Source organism: Symphalangus syndactylus, chromosome 5, assembly GCF_028878055.3.
Source record: "Symphalangus syndactylus isolate Jambi chromosome 5, NHGRI_mSymSyn1-v2.1_pri, whole genome shotgun sequence".
NCBI classification, from domain to species: domain Eukaryota; kingdom Metazoa; phylum Chordata; class Mammalia; order Primates; family Hylobatidae; genus Symphalangus; species Symphalangus syndactylus.
Window position 1 is genome coordinate 58,714,615 of NC_072427.2, and position 21,266 is coordinate 58,735,880.

At 42.4% G+C, this 21,266-nt stretch overlaps 1 protein-coding gene across 4 annotated transcripts in view; it reads left to right on the forward strand.

Annotated features, from left to right (window-relative positions):
- Positions 1-21,266, forward strand: part of RYR3 (ryanodine receptor 3) — a 565,081-nt gene that overhangs the window by 403,419 nt on the left and 140,396 nt on the right. For all 4 annotated transcript variants that reach the window (XM_055278588.2, XM_055278589.2, XM_055278590.2 and 1 more), the window contains exons 44-47: positions 12,680-12,860; positions 14,017-14,128; positions 16,304-16,424; positions 18,783-18,952. In XM_055278588.2, coding sequence (XP_055134563.2) covers positions 12,680-12,860; positions 14,017-14,128; positions 16,304-16,424; positions 18,783-18,952 — 584 coding nt within the window. The remainder of the gene's footprint in view (positions 1-12,679; positions 12,861-14,016; positions 14,129-16,303; positions 16,425-18,782; positions 18,953-21,266) is intronic.

A 21,266-nucleotide genomic window follows, 5' to 3' on the forward strand; every position in this document is an offset into this window, starting at 1 on the left:
TTACAGAGGTGGAATTCATAGGACTGTATTAGACCATTCTTGCATTGCTATAGAGAAATATCTGAGACTTGATAATTTATTAAGAAAAGAGGTTTAATTGGCTCACAGTTTTGTAGGCTTTATAGGAAGCATGGTGCTGGTATCTACTAAACTTCTGATGAAGCCTCAGGGAGCTTCCAATCATGGCAGAAGGCAAAGATGGACTAGGCATGTCACATGGTGAAAGCAGGAGGAAGAGAGAGAGAGAGTAGAGAGGCTGGAGGTGCCATACACTTTTTTTTTTTTTTTTGAGACAAGGTCTCACTCTGTCGCCCAGGCTGGAGTGCAGTGGTGCAATCTCAGCTGACTGCAGCCTCGACCTCCTAGGCTCAAACAATCCTCCCATCTCAGCCTTCCAAGTAGCTGGGACTATAGGCATGCCAGTGGCTCTACCATCCTGGGGTCTGGAGGGTGGTAGCCCCCTCCCCACAGCTCCACTAGGCAGTACCCCAGGAGGGACTCTGCATGGAGCCTCCAACCCCACATTTCCCCTCTGTACTGCCTTAGTAGAGGTATTCTGTGGGGCTCCACCCCTGCAGCAGGATTCTGCCTGGGGACCCAGGCTTTTCCATACATCCTCTGAAATCTAGGTGGAGGCTGACAAGTGTTCTCCACTGTTGCATTTTGCATACCTACAGGCTTAACACTACGTGGAAACTGCCAAGAGTCATGGCTTGCATTCTCCGAAGTGGCAGCCCAAGCTTTAGCTGGGCCCATTTGAGCCACAGCTAGAGTTGGAGCAGCCAGGATATATGGGGAGCAATGTCATGAGGCTGCCCTGGGCCTGGCCCACAAATTAATTCTTACCTCGTAAGCCTCTGGGCCTATGATGGGAGGGGCTGCCACGAAGGTCTCTGAAGTGCCTTTGAGGCCTTTTCCTCATTGTCTTGGATATTAGCACTTGGCTTCCTTTTAGTCATGCAAATATCTCTAGTAAGTAGTTGCTCTACATCCCACTTGATTTCCTCTTCTAAAAAGCCTCTTCTTTCTCTTGCCACATGGCCAGGCTGCAAATTTTCCAAACTTTTACACTCTGCTCTTGTTTCAATAAATTTCCAACTTTAAGTCATTTATTCATTTTCACAAGTGAACATAGGTTTGTTAGAAGCAGCCATGCCACTTCTTTCTTTCTTTTTTTTTGAGACGGAGTCCTGCTCTGTCGGCCAGGCTGGAGTGCAGTGGCATGATCTCGGCTCGCTGCAAGCTCCGCCTCTGACGTTCACGCCATTCTCCTGCCTCAGCCTCCCGAATAGCTGGGACTACAGGCGCCCACCACCATGCCTGGCTAATTTTTTGTATTTTTAGTAGACACGGGGTTTCACCACATTAGCCAGGATGGTCTCGATCTCCTGACTTCGTGATCCACCCAGCTCGGCCTCCCAAAGTGCTGGCATTACGGGCGTGAGCCACCGTGCCCGGCTGCCAGGCCACTTCTTGAACACTTTGCTGCTTAGAAGTTTCTTCCACCAGGATACCCTAGGTCATCACTCTCAAGTTCAAACTTCCATCCATCCCTAAGGCATGAACAGAATGCAGCCAAGTTCTTTACTAATGCATAATATGCATGACCTTTGCTCCAATTCCAAATAAGTTCCTCATTTCCATCCAAGACCTCAGCAGCTTGGACTTCACTGTCAGCATTTTGGTCACAACCATTTAACCAGTCTCCAGGAAGTTCCAAACTTCCTGTCATCTTCTTCTGAGCCCTACAGACGCTTTCAATCTCTGCCGCCTACCCAGTCCCAAAGCTGCTTCCACATTTTCAGGTATCTTTATAGCAATACCCCACTCTTTGGAACAAATGTTCAGTAGTAGGCCATTCTTGCATTGCTATAAAAAAATACCTGAAACTGGGTGATTTGTTAATAAAAGAAGTTTAATTGGCTCGTGGTTCTGCAGGCTTTACAGGAAGCATGGTGCTAGCATCTGCTTGGCTTCTGGTGAAGCCTCTGGGAGCTTTCAATTATGGCAGAAGGTGAAGGGGGAATAGGCACATCATATGGTGAAAGCAGGCATAAGGCAAGGGGGAGGTGCCACACACTTTTGAATGGCCAGATCTCTTAAGAACTCACTATCGTGAAGACAGCACCAAGCTGTGAGTGATCTGCCCCCATGATTCAAACACCTCGCACCAGGCCCCACCTCCAGCATTGGGGATTACAATTCAACATGAGATTTGGGCAGGGACAAATATAGAAACTGTATCAAGCACTGAATGGCGATGATGATGGCTGAGCCTAGGTATGTTGAGCGAAAAGGAACAGAGGTCACATTGAAGCTTAGAGATTTGAGGGTAGAGAGAAAGAAATAAGGATGTCAGAAGAAGCAAAATGGTTTGAGATGGAAGGTAATAAGCTTGGCTTGGGTCACATCGTATTGATTTTTCTGTATACAATATCCATATAGAGATACCCCTAATTGAATTTGTAGGACAGAAATCAATCAATCAACAGATTAGAACTAAGTAGATTTGCAGTCCATCAGTAGCTCAAATGCTTCGCAGTAGGTTTCCACAGGCGAAGGCATGAAAAAGAAAAATGTGGAGACTATGAAAAAGAAAAATGAGAATATTTCTAAATACTTAGGAGGAATAGTGGCTCAATCACAACAGAATGTTACAGAAGAGTTTGGGCTGGAGAATGGAGTATCTTGGGTTCAAATTTGGCTCTATCATTTACTAGTTATGTGAATTTAAGCAAGTTAGTCAAAATGCCTAACCTCAGTGCTTTTTTATGTGTAAAACAGAGATGATAATAATGTATGCCTCACAGAGTTGTGAGGCTTAAATGAAATAATCCATGGAAAACTTAGATTAGCCCAGTGCCACAAACCTTATAAACTTATAGTTATGATAGTTTTGTTCATGATCTTTACAAGAGTGGTAGGGCATTGGAAATGGGAAAACTGTAATAAACAGATTTCTTTGGGATCTCAAAACCCTTTATAAGTCCTTATGTCTAAAAGGTGATTCAAAAGGACTTTCTGAATACTTTTGTGACCTCTGCTCAGCAATGTAAGATAAAAGTGATATAAGGAATCATGGCAGATGATGGAAGTATTCATGGTGGGTGATGGTAGATGATGGTGGGTGGTGGTAGATGATTATTGTGGGTGATAGGGGTGTTCATGGTGAGTAATGGTGGTAATGGTGAGTGGTGGTGAGGGTTGTGATAGTGGGTGATGAATGGTGATGATGCTAATGATAGTGGAATATGATAGTTGGTCAGTGGTTATAGTGAGCTGTAGGGTGATTGAGGTGGGTGGTGGTTAGTGAAGGTAGACATGGTGATGGTGGTGGGTGATGATGATGGTGATGATGGGATATGATGGTTGGGTGGTGCATGGTCATACAGGGGGGTTATAAGGGTGAGTGTGGTGAATGATGGTGAGTGATGATGGGGGTGGTGAGGGTTGTGGTGAGGATGACAACAGCTAACACTTATTGAGCATTTACCATGTACCAGGCACTGTTCAAAACACATATATTAAATTATATGACAATCCAATGAGGGAAGTATCTTAGTCTGTTCAGGCTGCCATAACAAAATACCACAGACAAGGTAGCTTATAAACAACATAAATTTATCTCTTACACTTCCGAAAGCTGGGAAGTCCAGGATCAAGGTGCTGGCAGATTCAGTGTCTGGTGAGGTTTCCTAATTCATAGATGGTGACTTCTCACTGTGTTCTCAGATGGTGGAAGAGGCAAGGCAGCTCTCTGGGGCCTCTTTTATAATGGCACAAATCCCATTCATGAGGGCTCTGCCCTTATGACTTAATTACCCACCAAAGGCCCTACTGCCTAATATTGTCACCTGGACAGTTAGGATTTCAACATATCAATTTTGGAGGGTAGGGGGACACAAATTTTCAGACCATAGCAAGTGGATACAATTATCTTCATCTTATAGATGAAGACCCTGAAGCTTAGATTAAATACCTTGCCCAGAGTCTCATAGGTAGTAGAAAGTAAAGCCAGAAATTGAATCAAGCAGTTTGACACCAGAGGCCAAATTTTATGAACCATTGTGCACTGTTGTCTTCCTGTCTCCATAATGAACAAGGAGAAACAACCTTTTCCCCTTTGAGCTTGTAAAAAATTGTGGTATTATTTAATCACTGTTTGGTGCTAATTTAAAAAATTTTAAGCCAAATCAAAAACTTTTAATATATCAAAATAATGGAAATAGAGAACTCTTTCTAACATTAATTCACTATTATTTCTTAATGTTTGTAGTAAATCTTCTTAAATATTTGTCTTTAAGAAAATGTTTCAAGGCATATAATTTGCTTCACTTTATTAGCTGTTGAGAAGCCTTGGTTTGTGTTTAACTCTAGAAGTAATGAAGTCGATAAGGTTCTATTTTCCCGGCAGTTGCAAACACTGTAGCCAGGCTAAGCACAGATGTGTTTGGGTGTCTGTGATTAATCCCTTCCTATTAGATTAATCTGAGAAGGAAAAGGTTTCCTATCAATCCACAAGAAAAAGGGAAAAGTTATTCTGTGTTTTCTTAGAGTCCTTGGAGAGTTACAGCGATATCTTCCCCAGACTACAAACTTAGTTTAAGGAACATAATATCTCCTCTGAGCTTTGCTGAATCTGCTTTCCTAGGTAGATTTATTACCAGTGGCCATAACTTGGGCATCCATCATGTGACATGTGACGAGTCTATGAGGGGCTGTGAAACGTGATGCTCTAGAAGTCCTGCCCAGAAGTCACTTCCTGCAACTCAAAGCAGGAAACAGAGAAAACCCAAGTAGAGTAATCAGAAACATGTCTGGAATAATTACTAAAAACTTTGTAATCAACCACTCCTACCTACATAGTGACACATGAGACGTTGGCATGCCAAAATGATGGCGTTTATTGGAATCTGGTAGAATTAGTCAAGGGATGCATGAGGAAGAAGGAAAGTGTTGAATAACGTCTTGAAATAAATGGATATAGTTTAACAAAGTCCTAAAGGGAGAGCATATGGATAGACTGTTGTGCTGGGAGACATACATCTTTTAGGGTTGAGAGTACAAAGTGTCATCTTAGCTTCGAAGGGCATATAAGGTGTAGACACTTCAGAATCATCTGGTTTATTTCTGCCCTTGTATTCATGTTTTTAGAGTCAGAAAGGGCATGTTAACCATTCTTCAGTGTGATTGGTACTAGACTAGGCATGGTTAAGACTAAATGTGTGAGACATAGTTTTGTTCTCAAATTTATAAAACAGTTGAAAAGATTCAGCAAGCTCTTGAAAAATTAACCAATGGCAAAAGATTTAAATAACAGTTTAAAACAAATAGGAACAACATCGCAATGTTGTACTCAGGAGACACATCATGCTACAGTGATAAGAAGGTAGAATATAAGGTACATTTGAGATATGGCTAGTTGCAGCTGGATTCTTAACATCTGTGTTACACCTTTGTACTAACTGTAAGGTATCTTAGTCCATTTATACTGCAGTAACAAAATGCCTGAGACTGGATAATTTATAAAGACAGAAATTTATTTCTCACAGCTCTGAAGACTGGGAAGTTCAAGAACAAGGCACCAGTAAGATTGATGTCTGGGAGGGCTGCTCTCTGCTTCCAAGATAGTACCATGTTGCTGCATCCTCTGGAGAAGAGGAACACTGTGTCCTCACATGACAGAATCAATTGAAGGGCAAGAGAACATCCCTTCAATTTTAAACCCTTTTATAAGGGTACTAATCCCACTGGTGTGGGCAGAGATCCTTATAACTTAATCACCTCCCAAAGGCCACACTTCCTACTACTGTTTAATATGGTTTGGATGTTGTCTCCTCTAAATCTCTTGTTGAATTCTCATCCCGAATGTTGGGGGTGAGGCCTGGTGGGAGGTGTTTGGATCATGGAGGCAGATGCCTCTTGGCTTGGTGCTGTCCTCACACTAGTGAGTTCTCATAAGCTCTGGTTGCTTAAGTGTGTGGTACTTCCTCCCACTCTTTCTCTCGTTCTCTGAGACACCTGCTCCCCCTTCACCTTCTGCTGTGAGTAAAAGTTTCCCAAGGCCTCACCAGAAACCAAGCAGTTGCTGGCACCATGTTTCCTGTATAGCCTGCAGAACCAATGAGCCAATTAAACCTCTTTTCTTTATAAATTACTCAGTCTCAGATATTTTGTTATGGCAATGCAAGAATGGCCTAACACACTGTTGCATTAGGGATTAAGTTTCCACATAAATTTTGGAGGGGGCACCATCATTGAAACCATAGTATAAAGCGTGTACAGTTTTGCATACCCCACTTTCTTCATTCTCCCACTGGACTTCCTGGAATCTTTATACCTGAGAAAAGGAAAGGAAATCTATCAGACAGGTAAAGGGCTTCTAGTGACAGAGACAAGGAAATGTGCCTCCATCTGTAAAAATTCAAAGTGAAACAGCATCAAAGTCCAGAAATAATAGACAGTCAAAACACTACCAGTAATAGAAAATAAATTCCTCAAATAAAGAAGCCAATGGCAAATCTAGGCCCAGAGCACCAAAATGAGAAAAGCTGGCTGGGGTGAAAGGATGTCAGCTACATTCTTTTCACACTAAGTGAATTTCTCAGCAGCTTGCCTCCAAGGGCCCTGTGGGATTCCAATGGTAGTGGTAACTGAGTGTCTTGGCAGTGGACTCAAAAGTCCAGAACCTACTTAATATATGTATGTAGATTTCATCAACCATTTCATTGATAAGAGTAGTAAATGAAGCCTGATACTTCAATAAAACTATGTAATTAAGCTAAATGAAACAAAAAAATCTGCTTCATCAACATTATTCACACAAAATGGCAGTATTATGATCCTTGTGCTCATGAAAGGCTGATTTTCATCATCTTATTGAGAATGCCCATATTTTGTCAGAGCACACCTCAATTCTGACTCCAGGTTTCTATTGCATTCAAGTTTTATTTGGCATATTTCATGAAAAAGCTACATGGACCCAAACTCTAGACACATGGGCAAAATCTTAGCACAATTCTGTGATTAAATACTGGTCTTCAAAATATCTGGGCTACTACTGGCCATCCACCCTGCATGGTTTCATGCAGTCCCTTGGCTTTGAATTCCACGTATACACTGATGACCCCCAGATTTACTTTGCCAGCTTTGTCCTCTTCCCTGAGCCCCAGACTTGTATATCTTGGTTATCTACTTGGTATTTCTACTTGGAGGAATACGCATCTTAAATTTTGTACATCTTAAAGCTGAGTATGTAATTACCACCCAAAACCTGTTCTTCCCCGAGGATTCTCCATCTCCTTAACTAGCTCCACCAACTTTTCAGATACTCAGACTAAGTCTAGAAAGCATCCTTGAATCAACTTTTTTTCCTTATTCCCACATTCAGTCCATCAGCAAGTTCTGTTGATTCAGCATCTAAAAGATATCTGAAGTCTATCTTCTCTCCATCTCCACTGGCCACTTTCTACTCCAAGTTGTTATTATCTTATACCTGGGCCACTCTAAGTTGTGTAGGAACTGAATTCCCTCCTTCTACTCTCTTATATCAGCCTGCATCTGCTACATAATAACTTCATAATCTCAAAGGCATAAAATAATAAGCATTTATTTCTTACATATCTGCAAGATGGTGGGAAAGCTCTGCTGCAGGTCCACAGGTCTGCTGGGGTGACTCTGTTCCACTAGTTTCATTCTGGGGTTCAGGCTTGACTGTCCTGGTTACTGCTTGTCTGCTGTCTCTAGATCAGTTACTAGCATGTAGTATGGACTCAATGGATAGTTGAATTCATTAGTAAATGGGCAAACAATTCCTGGTTTGCTCTCTATGCTATCACAGTGGCTCTTAGACACATCTCCAGTCCATCCCTTCCCAGGCTGGAAGGCCCTAAAAAGAAGATGGTATGTCCTTACTATTTGTAATCACTTAGTTCATACAAGTTGCCTGGTACCCTATCAAAGATGGCATTTAGCAAAAAGAGGTGTTGGATCCTGGCCATTACCCTGCCCGTGGGATTCTCTAAATTAATTAAATGAGTGTCAGTACATTCATTCATGCTGGAGCCCCGTGTTCTGTCTTACTGAGGTGGGACTTGATTGGGCATATGTTTCTTTTATTTAGGACTAATTGAAATCTGAGGTAGTAGACGATGCAGACTCTTGTAAACAGAGGCTGATAATTGCCTGGGATAATACAACAATGGGTAGCCACCTTTGGTTTTCCATCCAGTCATTTCAAGTCTGTGCCTTGAGTCTCAATGAAGTCTACTGACTTATTGAAGAAATATATTTTTTGAATGTTTGTGATATGCCAGATGTTAACAAGACCCTTGAGCACACAGTGTTAGATAATTCAGACACAAGGCCCTGTTCTTATGGCATGTACAGTCTAATGGGGAAAGCAGGCACAAAGGAGGAGGACAGGGTGTTTGAGAGGAACAGGTCCTCTGGGGTTCCCATGTTTAAGCTCCTCCTGTAGGATGAAATGGAGTTACCTAAGCTGAGGGTTTACATCAAAAGAATGGGAAGAAAAACAGTGTTCCAGACAATGGAACTTTAAAACAGGAACTAGAGTTAGAACACAGAGAGTGAGAAAAGTGATGGGCTGAAGGTTAAATAATTATTTCCCTGCTAACCGTCCCTGTGGTGAGTATGACTGTTTTACCAGGGTAAAGTGGGGAGAATCATTTCCATTTCCATCCAACTATTCGGGAACGTTGAAAAGAAAATAGTAACATGAAGACAGTGTTGAAGCCTTTGAAGAAAGGCACTGTGAACATTCATGCTGTTATTAAGCTCATTATTCATGTTAGAACTCAAGCAGAAAGCATTGTTGCAAGCCCTTGGGCAAAACTAGTTTACCTCAATCTCTCTCTCTCCCCCTTGAAAAATGCCCTCAAGGTCAATATCTAGCTTTTCCACAATGGATTTGGTTAGCAGTGAAGCTTGCTGAGCTACAGGTAATTAGGAAGAGACTGTCTCTCCCTCCTAATCATGCCATCCTCTTTGCCTTGGGAAGCCTTTGGAAATTCTTTTCCTTGGTCCCCTGTCTAATTAGCGGCAATGGTTGCACTTCAGCTCCTTCCTCTTAGAGTGTGCTCTGCATTCTCCGCAGATGTCCACAATTCAGTAATCAAGGGCCGGCTTCCTGGGTCACTTGTAGGAGCAGACCCAATTAGTTCAGTTCTGAAGGCCTGAGACTCAAATAAAATAAGGTTAATTGGGCAAATGAATTTCAATCACAAGCTCAACGTAGAACTCACAGTCTGATTTTTCAACTTCTGCATATTGTGGTTTTATATCCCACCAACTTCGTGATGCCAATCACTGTGGGAAAAGCTAAATTGAATTCAACATGCTGGTAAAATAGGTGTGGCTGACCCACAAGCATTTCCACCAGGTAACTGAAAGAATCTGAGTATAGTATTCAAATAAGCTTGATTAACAGAGTTGGGTTTTTTCCTCCATTTTTTACATTTAAAATTTCAATGTTTTAGCTTTATTATTCTTGTAGTGAGAAATTACAACTGAGAGGGCTGATGTATGTGCTACCTGATAAGTATTGGAGGCCAAAACCATTTGAAAGTAGTGAACTGTGAGATACATCCAATCTATGTCTGAGACCACTGGCTTTTAAAAATGTAGATTCTCCTGGGGCTTTTCTGTAAGTATCCCTCCTGTGAGTAAACTATATTAGGTATAAATGGTAGGTTCAACTGATAGGAGAGCATGGGCGTAGTACTTGGCATCATACCCTTCTCTGAGGTCTTCTACAAACTGTACAATGTCTCTCAACCTCTCCTTGGCTTCTCTTTTTCCAGAATATGTTGATTCTTTCCACCATCCCATTATTATGATAATTTTACCCTTTTAGTATCTCCTGAGAATTTTCTTCACATGGATTCTGGTTTAATAAAAACCGATTTTTTTTTTTTTTTTTTTTTTTTTGGTGTGTGATACATTGGATAGAACTTGAAGACAAACTTCTTTACAAAAATTTTAGACTCTTGAAGGATTGAGCTATAAAACCGTGAATGGAAGCTGATTAGCTGTTTAAATTCAGTCTAATAAGTTTTTTTCTGGATCGAGCTACACAACTCTAAAACTTAGAGTGGTACATGCTTACAATCTTGGATTTTGCCCACAGTGCAAAAGCTTGAGTGATAAAAGAGGATGTCAGCAAGCCAAGCTCTAGGAATGGACTACACCTGTGGTCTGAGGTAGACTCTCCAGGGCTGTGAGACACATTCGGTATGTTCAAGATTGAGTTTGGTGTGAGAGGTGAGCCTGAGTTAATTACGAGCATTCGGACGGCAAGCTCAGCTGCCACCCCACCCCATCCCCATTCCTCTGAGCATCATGGGAGAAATCTCTGCATCTCAGTTAGACCAATAGCGTCACTCTAAAACTAGATGGAGCATGCATATCTGAACAGGGGAAAGATCCAGTGAGATTGTGCAGTGTGTGTACTCACACAGTGATGAGCTAAAAAGCTGGAACCAGAAGATTTTCTGGGTTCTCATTCAGATGCTCTGCCAGGGTGTGGTGGCTCATGCTTGTGTAATCCCAGCACTTTGGGAGGCCAAGGCAGGGGGTTGCTTGAGTCCAGGAATTTGAGAACGGCCTGGGCAACATGGTGAAACCCTGTCTTTACAAAAAAATACAACAACAACAAAAACAAAAATTTGCCAGTTGTGGTAGCATGTGCCTGTAGTCTCAGCTACTCAAGAGGCTGAGGTGGGAGGATCACTTGAACCCTAGAGGGTGAGGCTGCACTGAGCTGAGGTCACGCCACTGTACTCCAGCCTGGGTGACAGAGCCAGACCCTGTCTCTTAAAAAAAATGGTTTACTCGCAACACTTCTAAGTTGATTCATAAAATGTTTTATTAAATAGAACTTAAGCTGCTAAAATCGTTTCAAAATAAGTCTGTAAATTCTTTGATGCTCCTCTCTCCAAAATACAGAGCCTAATTCTCCCTTTACATGTGAGCTGGACTTAGTGACTCACTTCTAATGAATAGGATATGACAAAGTAACAATAAGTGACTAGGTTATTAAAGGCAGCTTGGCTTCCGCTTTACTGTCCTTCTGGATAATTTTCTCTGTGGGAAGCCAGCTGCCACATCATGAGAACACTCAAGCAGCCTTATTGGGGGGAGGTCAACATGGTGAGAAACTGAGGCCTCCACCCAACATCCAGTATGCAACTGAGGCCTCTTGCCAACAGCCGTGTGAGTGAACGTGGAAGCTGATGCTCCAGTCCCAGACAGGCCTTCAGAAGACGGCAGCTGCCACCTCATGGGAGACCCAAGGCAGGACCACCTAGCTTAGCCACTTCAAAATCCCTGACCTGTACAAATACTGCGAGATAACAAATATTTATTATTCTAGTCTGCCAATATTTTGAGGTAACTTTTTGCAGAAGAATAAATAATACAAGAGCTTATCACATTGTAACCTCTGTTATCGCTCAGTTCTCCAAGAAATACCCTATGATTCTGTAGAAAAATTTTTCTTCAAGCTTCCAATACATAACATCAAAAAGTCTTGCCTTTGAGTATTGGGTTCAGGGATAAATTCTCAGACACAAATGAGGTACCTCTTATGATTTTGTAGAGAAGTTTTTCTTTAGCCTTTAGCAAACACAACGTGAAAAAAAGTCTTGCCCTTGAGTCTTGGCTCAGAGATGAATTCTCAGATACAAATTAGGATTTCATCTGAGACAGAGGTATTTTTTTTATTAACTTGTTTGCACAAGCTACCAACCCACTTTTGAATATAAATATTGGCTCTAAGAAAGAATGGCTATCCCTAAGTGTCCAGTTCTACCACTTAATCACTTGATCACGAAATGAGACCCTATCTTCATTATCTATGGTTCATCCAAAAACAAATGCCACAGAATACAATTCTCTAACCTCTGCCTTCCCACAGAGCAAGTTTAGGAATAACCAATAAAACTTTACCAAGCAGATTCTTCATCTGGATACATGATTCCAGAAATGACCTGAAGTCCATCCATACAAACCTGGCTGTCCTAGGGTAGGTATTAGACTCTTTGAGAGTATTAGGGTAACAGAGTCAGAAGCTGATATGTCACTTCCCCAAACGTTAATTGAAGCACACCAGCTCGAGTAACCATCTTACTTCCTTTCAAGGAAGGAAGTACAGATTTGCATGCCCTCATTGAGGTAATCAAGATGTAAAGTCCTTCTGTTCTCTAAGTCACTTGGGAATGAATCAGTATTCCATGGTAGACTCAGTAGTTTATTAATTGCCCTCTGAGGACCTAAATATATGGAAATAATCTCTACAGTACAAAATCCTGAGCCGAAGAGTAAAAACCTGCTCTGCAATGGTGGATCTTAATACTTTAAATAAACAGATCCTGACCCAATTTATCAAAGCCACCTTTTTCTCCATCAGTATCAACTCCTAATCTCAAGAGTAGATGAGGCTGGTTCAAATGCAGTGAGTGGGGTTTATAACTAACTGACTACACTCTGTTACAGATGTCTTAGTTCCTTCTCCACTCCCACTGCCCACTTAACTGACCTAAACCAAAAAAAGAGTAGGTGATAAGCTGAACAAAATACTGTTCTCCCAGCCTCATCAACTAGAAATAAATTCTGGGGTTGTCCTTTCCATTGAGAAGGAAACAGTGTCTGTCTTCCTTAGGTGAGAGTGTGGAAGAAAACGCCAGCGTTGTGGTCAAGCTGCTCATCAGACGCCCAGAGTGCTTCGGCCCGGCCCTGCGGGGTGAGGGGGGAAACGGGCTGTTGGCGGCCATGCAGGGTGCCATTAAGATCTCTGAGAACCCAGCGCTCGACCTCCCCTCTCAAGGATACAAAAGAGAAGTGTAAGTGAATGGAGTTGCCTTCCAGCACGGATACGGTCGGTGAGCTCTCAGATATTACCGGTATACGGATGATTTAGGAGGTGATAGAGAAAGTACATGTTCTTAACAGTTACAGCTAAAATATTTGCCCTTCATCAAGCACAGTGATGCCTTAACTCTCCCAGTAAGCCTAGTGATCAGCCTCACCTTCATCCCCTTCCATTTTCTCTACTCTGCTCAGCACAGCTGGAAATCACAAAGTGGGCAAACTCTTGGCCTCCCTATAGTATCACCATGGGGTAGGAAGCTAAAGGCCTGGACCAAGGTTCTACTCCTTGTCTAACTTCAGCATGTTTCCTTCAGCATTTTGTCCCACAGTGTCTCATCCCATACCTCGTTTGTAAAAACAGATAGTGCCTCCATTTCCTCTTCTGAAAGCACAAGGACTAATTAAGAAAGTGTTTTGATTTGACTTCTTTAAAAAAAAAAAGCTGCAGAATGTGAAAAGTCACAGCACTATAATGTTGTTATTTAAATGTTAAGGATATAGTTGGTAGATTATCTGATTGTCTTACTTTCCCTTTATCAAGTCTCATGATCATGTCTCTTTCTTTATCACAGCCTTTAGATTAGACCATAGAATCTAGAGCGTGGGCATAACCCAGCAGCAGAAACTCTTTAGACGGTTGGCTTTTCTCTTTGTCATCAGACCTGGTAGAGCTGGAAAGGACCCTACACATACGCTTTCACCACTTCCTCAAGCAACATGAGAAAAAATCTGAGGCCCAAGGTCATATAGCTTATTCGCAACAGAGCCAGGACAGGGACCGAGCCCTCCTGACTCCTGGTCCAATGTGCTTTCCATGTATCTTCCCCTCACAGAGAGGAAAAGGGAATGAATGGTTGGTAGGAGTTATGGTCTGATGATCAGCTCATGTTGGTACTCATGCCTTAAGATTCATGGAATCCTGTGAATGTCATGGACAAAAATTTGGGTTCCTTGAGCTTAATGAATGAAACCACTTTGTCAACTTCTAGAGGAAGACGAGGTTCCAAGGGAAAGGATGTATGTGATATGCAAGAAGAGCAGAGTGCTTCCATATCAAGCAGCTTATGTCTCCCATCGTGGCAGTGCCTGCCAACCTTCCTCACACCTCCCCTCTGTTGGTTCTCTCAGCAGCACGGAGGACGATGAAGAGGAAGAAGAAATCGTGCATATGGGCAATGCAATTATGTCATTTTATTCGGCCCTTATAGATCTACTGGGCCGCTGTGCTCCTGAAATGCACGTAAGTGATAGAGCTTCCAGAGAACAGCTTTAAGAAACTTACACCAAGAACACTATAGATTTCCTGAACCTCATTTCTTCCTCTGTCTCTGGCATTTGCTATCATGCCTTTTTCTAGGTCCCTTTTAGCTAATTTCAAAAGTAGTTTCCACCTCTGATACGTGACTCTGCTGCTTTCTAGGGAGGGACTCCTGGGCAGATCCCTGTCTTGTGTGATTTCTCCGTGGCACTAGTTGAGCATGTCCTCTGAACAGTTTATTTCAAAAGCCTCCCATTTGACATGCCTCAATTTGGTCAAAATGGAAGCAACTTGATTCTGGATCATGGCCATCAGGATGCTCCACGTAGAAGATCCCTTTCCTGATGACTATGGCATTAGGCCCAGGGAAGGCAGGCTCTTCCTGTGGTTGGTGTTTGAATTTTTCCCCCAGAGGTAGAGTTTGTAAACATCACAAAAGGATGGTTCTGTTTTATGAGATGTCTTCTCAGACTTCTAGTTTTGAACTAGAAAGTATGTTCTTTTCTTTTTTCACCTCTACTGAGGGCTGAAAGAATAAGCCTTATTTCATATAAGGTCTGACATCATAAGAGAGGAAATAGCTGCTTTTCCTATGAAAAGCAACTCTAAATCTTGATAAGGGAGGCTGATCTGAATTCCTAGGATTCCAATTCCTACTATGATAAAGGAGACTTACCCACATAGTTCTGTTTTTCTATTTCAGTGCCTTTAAGCAAATGCAGGAAACTTGGAAGGGAGCCCAGAAAACACTAGGGTGTTCTACAGTCTTGGGGGTGGGGAGGGTCAGGGTCTCCTGTGTGTTCATACTCTAGCTTTCCTGATCACCTCTCATCACATCAGAAAGCACATTATATATAGTTCGCTGCTTCTCAAGAAGGCAGCGTGAGATAGCTCAGTCACCAGAGCCCCATCCGCGGTGCCCCATTCTTCCTGCCTTACTGCCTCTGCTCCAACACCTTACACACACACATACGCATGCATACATCCCTTCTTAGGACCCCTCCTGTGGGTCCTGCCCTATCAGTGGTGAGGGAAGGATGCCATCATCACCGACCACCTCTTCTTTACCCTTGGAGATGGCGGTGGCACCAGGGTGGGTGGGCAGGCCTTCTCCTTTCCCTGATGGCACCAAGCATCATATCTCAGCATACCGTCGAGCCCACCTGGGGACAGTCTGACCCTATGACATTCAGTTCCCAGCTGAACACCTGCTACAGCCTGCCAGAGACTGCCTGTGCAGGGGGATATGCGTGCACACCATTGTACATGCTGGTTGGCCCATCAGTGTCAGGGTGGATCAGGCTACTTAAGCCGGGATAACTCCACTGAGCCCCTCAAGTTCTCTCTGACCTTCTCTACACCCTTTTTGCCCCCTCGTCATCCCCAGCATTAATCAAACTCTTAGAAATTGAAATTCATAAGCCATTTCTACGTTTAACAGAATTCTAGAGGCCAGGCGTGGTGGCTCATGCCTGTGATCGCAGCACTTTGGGAGGCCGAGGTGGGCAGATCATGAGGTCAGGAGATCGAGACCATCCTGGCTAACACGAAGAAACCCCGTCTATACTAGAAAAAAAAAAAATACAAAAAAATTAGCCGGGCGTGGTGGCGGGCGCCTGTAGTCCCAGCTACTCGGGAGCCTGAGGCAGGAGAATGGCATGAACCCGGGAGGCAGAGCTTACAGTGAGCCAAGATTGCACCGCCGCACTCCAGCCTGGGCGACAGAGCGAGACTCCGTCTCAAAAAATAAATAAATAAATAAATAAATAAAACAGAATTATAGAGTCTGGCATTGTGGCCACACTGCCAACACTTCTATCATGGCCACTGAGTGCTTCCAGCAGTGCAGTCACACTGAGAAGCCACCAGCAGGTCGTGTACTTATTCCTGGGACCTGATACCACAACCTCATGGCCACTTTAATAACAGCAAAGGAATCATGCAACCTCTTTAGTTATTTCCTCAGTAGCACCTCTTCTGGAAAATCAAGAGACCACTCTTCTCTTTCCCTGTGGCCACAAATGTCTGTAGCAATTAGGGAAACACAGAAATGGACCCCTGCCCTGAAGCCATTTTACTGCCAGAGGTTTGGAGGTGGGGTGGATCGAGATGTGGGAACCTCACTTATCTAATGTCATTCTCCACCCTATCTTCCAGCTCATCCAGACAGGAAAGGGGGAAGCCATCCGCATCAGGTCCATCCTGCGCTCCCTGGTCCCCACAGAAGACCTGGTTGGGATCATCAGCATCCCCTTGAAACTGCCCTCCCTCAACAAAGGTAAGGGGAGTGACTGCAGGCTGCAGCAGCAGTCTCCCAGCAGCCACTGGATCAGGGCAGGACTCTGTCCCCACCACAGCGGCCCCCAGGCCCTGACTTGCAGGGCGGGCTGCACAGGGCAAGTGTCTCGCCGTTTTTCCTGTGATGAGTTTTCTCCTCTAGGCTCTAGCCAGCTGCTCTCTTGTCTTCTCAAGAAGCAATCTCAAAACAGTAAATTGACTCCTGATTCCTAGCATTTACCCATTTCTGTGGTATAAACTTTCTTACCATGACCAATTTCAAGCCACCAATGTAATGTCACTGAACACAGAGTTGGGAAGAAAATGGACATGGCACACCGTTAGGTTGTATTCCCAAACCGCAAATACAACTGATGCAAAAAACCTCAAGAGTATAGTTCATAGTGAAATAATTCGGAAGTAATGAATTCAATCTGCTCTCTTGTCTGTGTCAAGACAACTGTACCCTGTGTCCCACAGGTACAGACAGACCTTGCTGTCCTCCTATGAGCATGCCAACCCTCTGAGGGAGGCTGATGGAATGGGACAAGCGAAAGCTCTCCCCACGGCCTCCCTTCTCCTTTTCCCCTGGGTCCCCCAGCTTGTGTAGGCAGTTGGGGCACAGACGGGCCCCCCACACAGCCTGTCTTCAGCCACAGTCGCTCACCTCATGGCTGAGGATCATAAAGTGTTTTCCCCCAGTGCTACCTGTGACATTTGACATCAGTCAGTGTTATCTTTGCAAAACTTACACTCTCCTCGAAGTGTTGTTTCTCTGAGTCGCCCCACCCATTATCCAGGCTAATGGAAGAATTGAAAACATATGATTCCAACCGTTGGTTTCCCAAACTGATATTCCACAGAAGGTTTTTTTGGGAGATATTAATAGGTGTGCATATTAATAAGGGGCCTGGGGTCAAATAAGTTTAGGAAATGCTGTGGAATACATCACATTGGTATAAGCACAATAAAATGATTACATCTCTGAGAAAACTTAAGATAAAGCAAATAGATGTTGAACTCAGTGTTTCCCAAACACAAAACACTAACTAATATCCCACCACACCAGGCATGCGTGAGAGAGGAAGTCAATTTCAGCCGTTCAGGCCCGGCTTCGCCTGGTACACAGGGCAGGAGAGGCCGCAGCCTGCGGTCTGGAAGGCCCCTTCTCTCTGGCTCTCCTAGAGCCTGACGCTGATTCCTGGGCAGGACGAGAGTCTGGGCTGCCTTGGACTTAATCTTTGTCCTCTCAGGGCTCCTTATGAAGTCCCACACCTTTCCAGTGCAGTATTTAAATATGCTGTGGCTATCATTTGGGGGTCCTCTTTCCTAGTTTTCAGTGTCAACAAAACAGGAAGAGGAAATTGTTTTCTATCCTCACTCGAAATCCTGTCTTTATTCTCCAGCTCAAGCAGTTTTTATTTTCTTCATAGTATTTCCCCACTTCACCTTTGAACCTCTTGATTAAGATTAGAATTCTTGGATGACCTGGTTTACATTTCACCTAAATCAGACGATAATTTCCAAATATTGCAACAATATGTCCTCGAAGTGTGTTCTATTTATGATGTAATAACTACAGACATGACATATTAAACTTAATCTGCCTTCATTCATGTTTTCTCCCTCACTTATGTTTCAAATCAACAAAGCAATAAATCGAGCCCTGATTCCTAGCATTTGCCCATTTCTGTGGTATAAACTTTCTCACCATGGCCAATTTCAAGCCACCGATGTAATGTCACTGAACACAGAGTTGGGAAGAAAATGGACATGGCACACCATTAGATTGTATTCCTAACACACAAATACAATTGATGCAGAAAACCTCAAGAGTGTGGTTCACACTGAAATAATTAGGAAGTAATGAGTTCTAGTATTTGTTACCTTTTTTAAATATCTATTTAATTGTAAATTCTAATTTTTAATAATGAGCATGTTTAACAACTGGCTGGAATTTTAAACTGGCTTTTCAACAAAGTACAAGCTACCTTCAGCACAGCACTGTACAGGTTGAGTACTCCTTATCCTAAATGCCTGGGACTAGAAGTATGTTGGATTTTTTTGGATTTTGGAATATTTGCACTATACTTACCAATTGCATATCTCAAATCTGAAAATCCAAAATCCAGAATACTCTGTTGAGCATTTCCATTGAGCATCATGCTGGTGCCCAAAAAGTTTCAGATATTGGTGCATTTCAGGTTTCAGATTTTTGGATTTGAGATGCTCAATCTGTATTTTTCCAAAATTCTTGTCCCTTATAGGGAGAACAAGCTATAGACAGACAAGCTCTGTGTTACCTTTTGAGACTTTGGAGATAGAAAAAGGGAAATTACATTTTCTATGTGTCTTTCAGATGGGTCGGTTAGTGAGCCAGATATGGCGGCCAACTTCTGCCCTGACCACAAGGCACCCATGGTGCTGTTCTTGGACCGCGTTTATGGCATTAAGGATCAAACTTTTCTGCTCCACTTGCTGGAGGTTGGATTTTTACCTGACCTAAGAGCTTCTGCCTCTCTAGATACAGTAAGTTGCAAAAATAACAAAAATTATTGTTCCCATCATTGTAAAATTAGTAATGTTGGACTTAGAAGCAAGTATTTTCTATTTACTCACCAATTACATTTTAATAGCTTACTTTAATGGGTGAGAAAATAGGGGTACCATGAAATGGAAGATCTTCATTTATTGGGCCAGAGACTTAGACATAGGTAAATTTGACCCCAAATCCAACTCCCTCAATTGCAGAGTTTTTTTTAACCTTGACAGTAAGTTGTAAGGGGCTATCCTGTGCATTGTAGAACGTTTAGCAACATCCCTGGCCTCTACCCACTAGATATCAGTAGCACCCCAGTTCACCCCGAATCCCTGCCAAAACCAATTTCAGATATCACCAGATGTCCCCTGGGGGACAAAAGCACCCTCTGGTGAGACCATGTCTCTATTGCCTTTGAAAAAGGCTGGCTGGCGACATTATAGGCTGACATTACTCTTCCCACTCTCACTTCTTAGTTTCATGTAATGACCACCAGATGGATAGGTCTGAAGCTAGGGGCCTGACGAAGGTCAGTACAAGAGGACAAAGGCAAATATAAGTTTGGAAATCAAGGGTGAGATAGATAAGGTAGTTCACCATCAACAAACATCAAGAGAGGGGGCCCCTAGGGTTACAAAGCTCAGATACGAGATGCCACAAGTCAAAACTAAGCAGAAAAAGGTACACCAGGAGTCATAGGTCCAAGGAGAAAAGACAAACTAGATCGGCGTAAGCCTAAAAAACATCTTGCCAGTTTAGGATTGTTTTTAGTTAAAACATTTCTCAAAGGCTCCACCTGGTGTCCAACAGAGATAGAAATCTGAGCTCTGTGATGGGTTGTCAGCGGTAAATACCTTAACTTGGGTGGATTCCACCTGCACGGGTTATCCAGAAATGGAAAGAAATACGAGCCCCAGCCTCAGTGGGAGCTGCATTCCCATGTGTGGTATGGAGATGATAAATGGTATATATGACAGTATTAGGGTATACGATCCCTAATACCGAATAACCCAGTCTAACCCTACATTTTGATATAATAAAACAATAACTTTTTATTCATAATAATTATGAATAATTATTTGTGAATAATTAAAACAATGCTTCTGCCACTGCTGTTGTTTTGAACTTTTCTATAAATTATTTGATTTTAAAAATAGTTTTCTTAACTCACGGGATCTCCCCAAGCTTCCTGATCAAATAATTTAACGTTTTTATAAATCAAATAAACAGCAAATGCTATTCTAGTATCTGGTGTTCAATCAGATGTTTGTCCAAACACCATCTACAACAAAAAGGTGTTATATTCAGTTCATTAACACATAGACATTCATGCATTCTCTTTTGAAAACTTATAATCTACTGAAATCAAAGCTCTGTCCTTTCTCATTTTAACTCTGTATATTAAAGTGATAAATGTGAAAGATTAGCTGTTTCTCCCAGAATGATTACTGAAGTTCCTAGGAGACAAACTTGATAATTTAGATAATTTATAGGAACAATGAGACATGTATATAGTTCAAAGAAAATGGTTTTTCAAATCATAAGTTATACAAAGTATGTTACAGATAGAATGACTGCAGTAATCACAGGAAATGGTAATATTTCATCTGTGTGGATCTCAAGCTTTCTTTTGAAAGTTCTACGGTTTTCAAAGATGGTGGTAAGGCATGCTTTGGCTATACTTAGTGTCACTAAATGGGTTTTCCTTGTATTCAATTCATCCATCTAAATGTACGTAAAAGAGCATCATAAGCAAGAACTATGTTAGAGTTGTATAGAAGGTCCCAAGTTTCTGTTCTTTTTCCATGTTCCCCATGCAGAGTTAGGTTCCCTTTAGTGGGGTCTACTCTCATGTCAGTATTGATTGTGAATTGCTCGAAGCGCTACCAATTAACTGAAAGGAGTCAGAGTTCCACTTTCTCTTTCACAAAACTGGTGAATTTGAGAAACTGCTTGGCCTATAACCATTCACTAATCTTACAGTCATAAGATAACAGTGTGTGAGCCCCTGGTAGGTGAGAAAAGAGAGCAAAAACCAGAATAATAATGTAGTATCCTGGCAACTAGACTTCGCACGCATCAAAATGTTGGGTTAGACTGGCCATCGGCTGATTTTAATGAGTTCAAAATTCTTTTGAAGGGAACAGATATTTATAGGATCATTTGGGAAGACTTAGAGCCAGCTAGCCTTTGTTACTATTTTTTTGTTTTTTGTTTTTTTGTTCTTTTAACTTGATTTTTTTTTTCACTGAAAATGCAAAAAGAAAAATAGAACTGCTGATAAGGTAGAAAGTTGTTCACTTC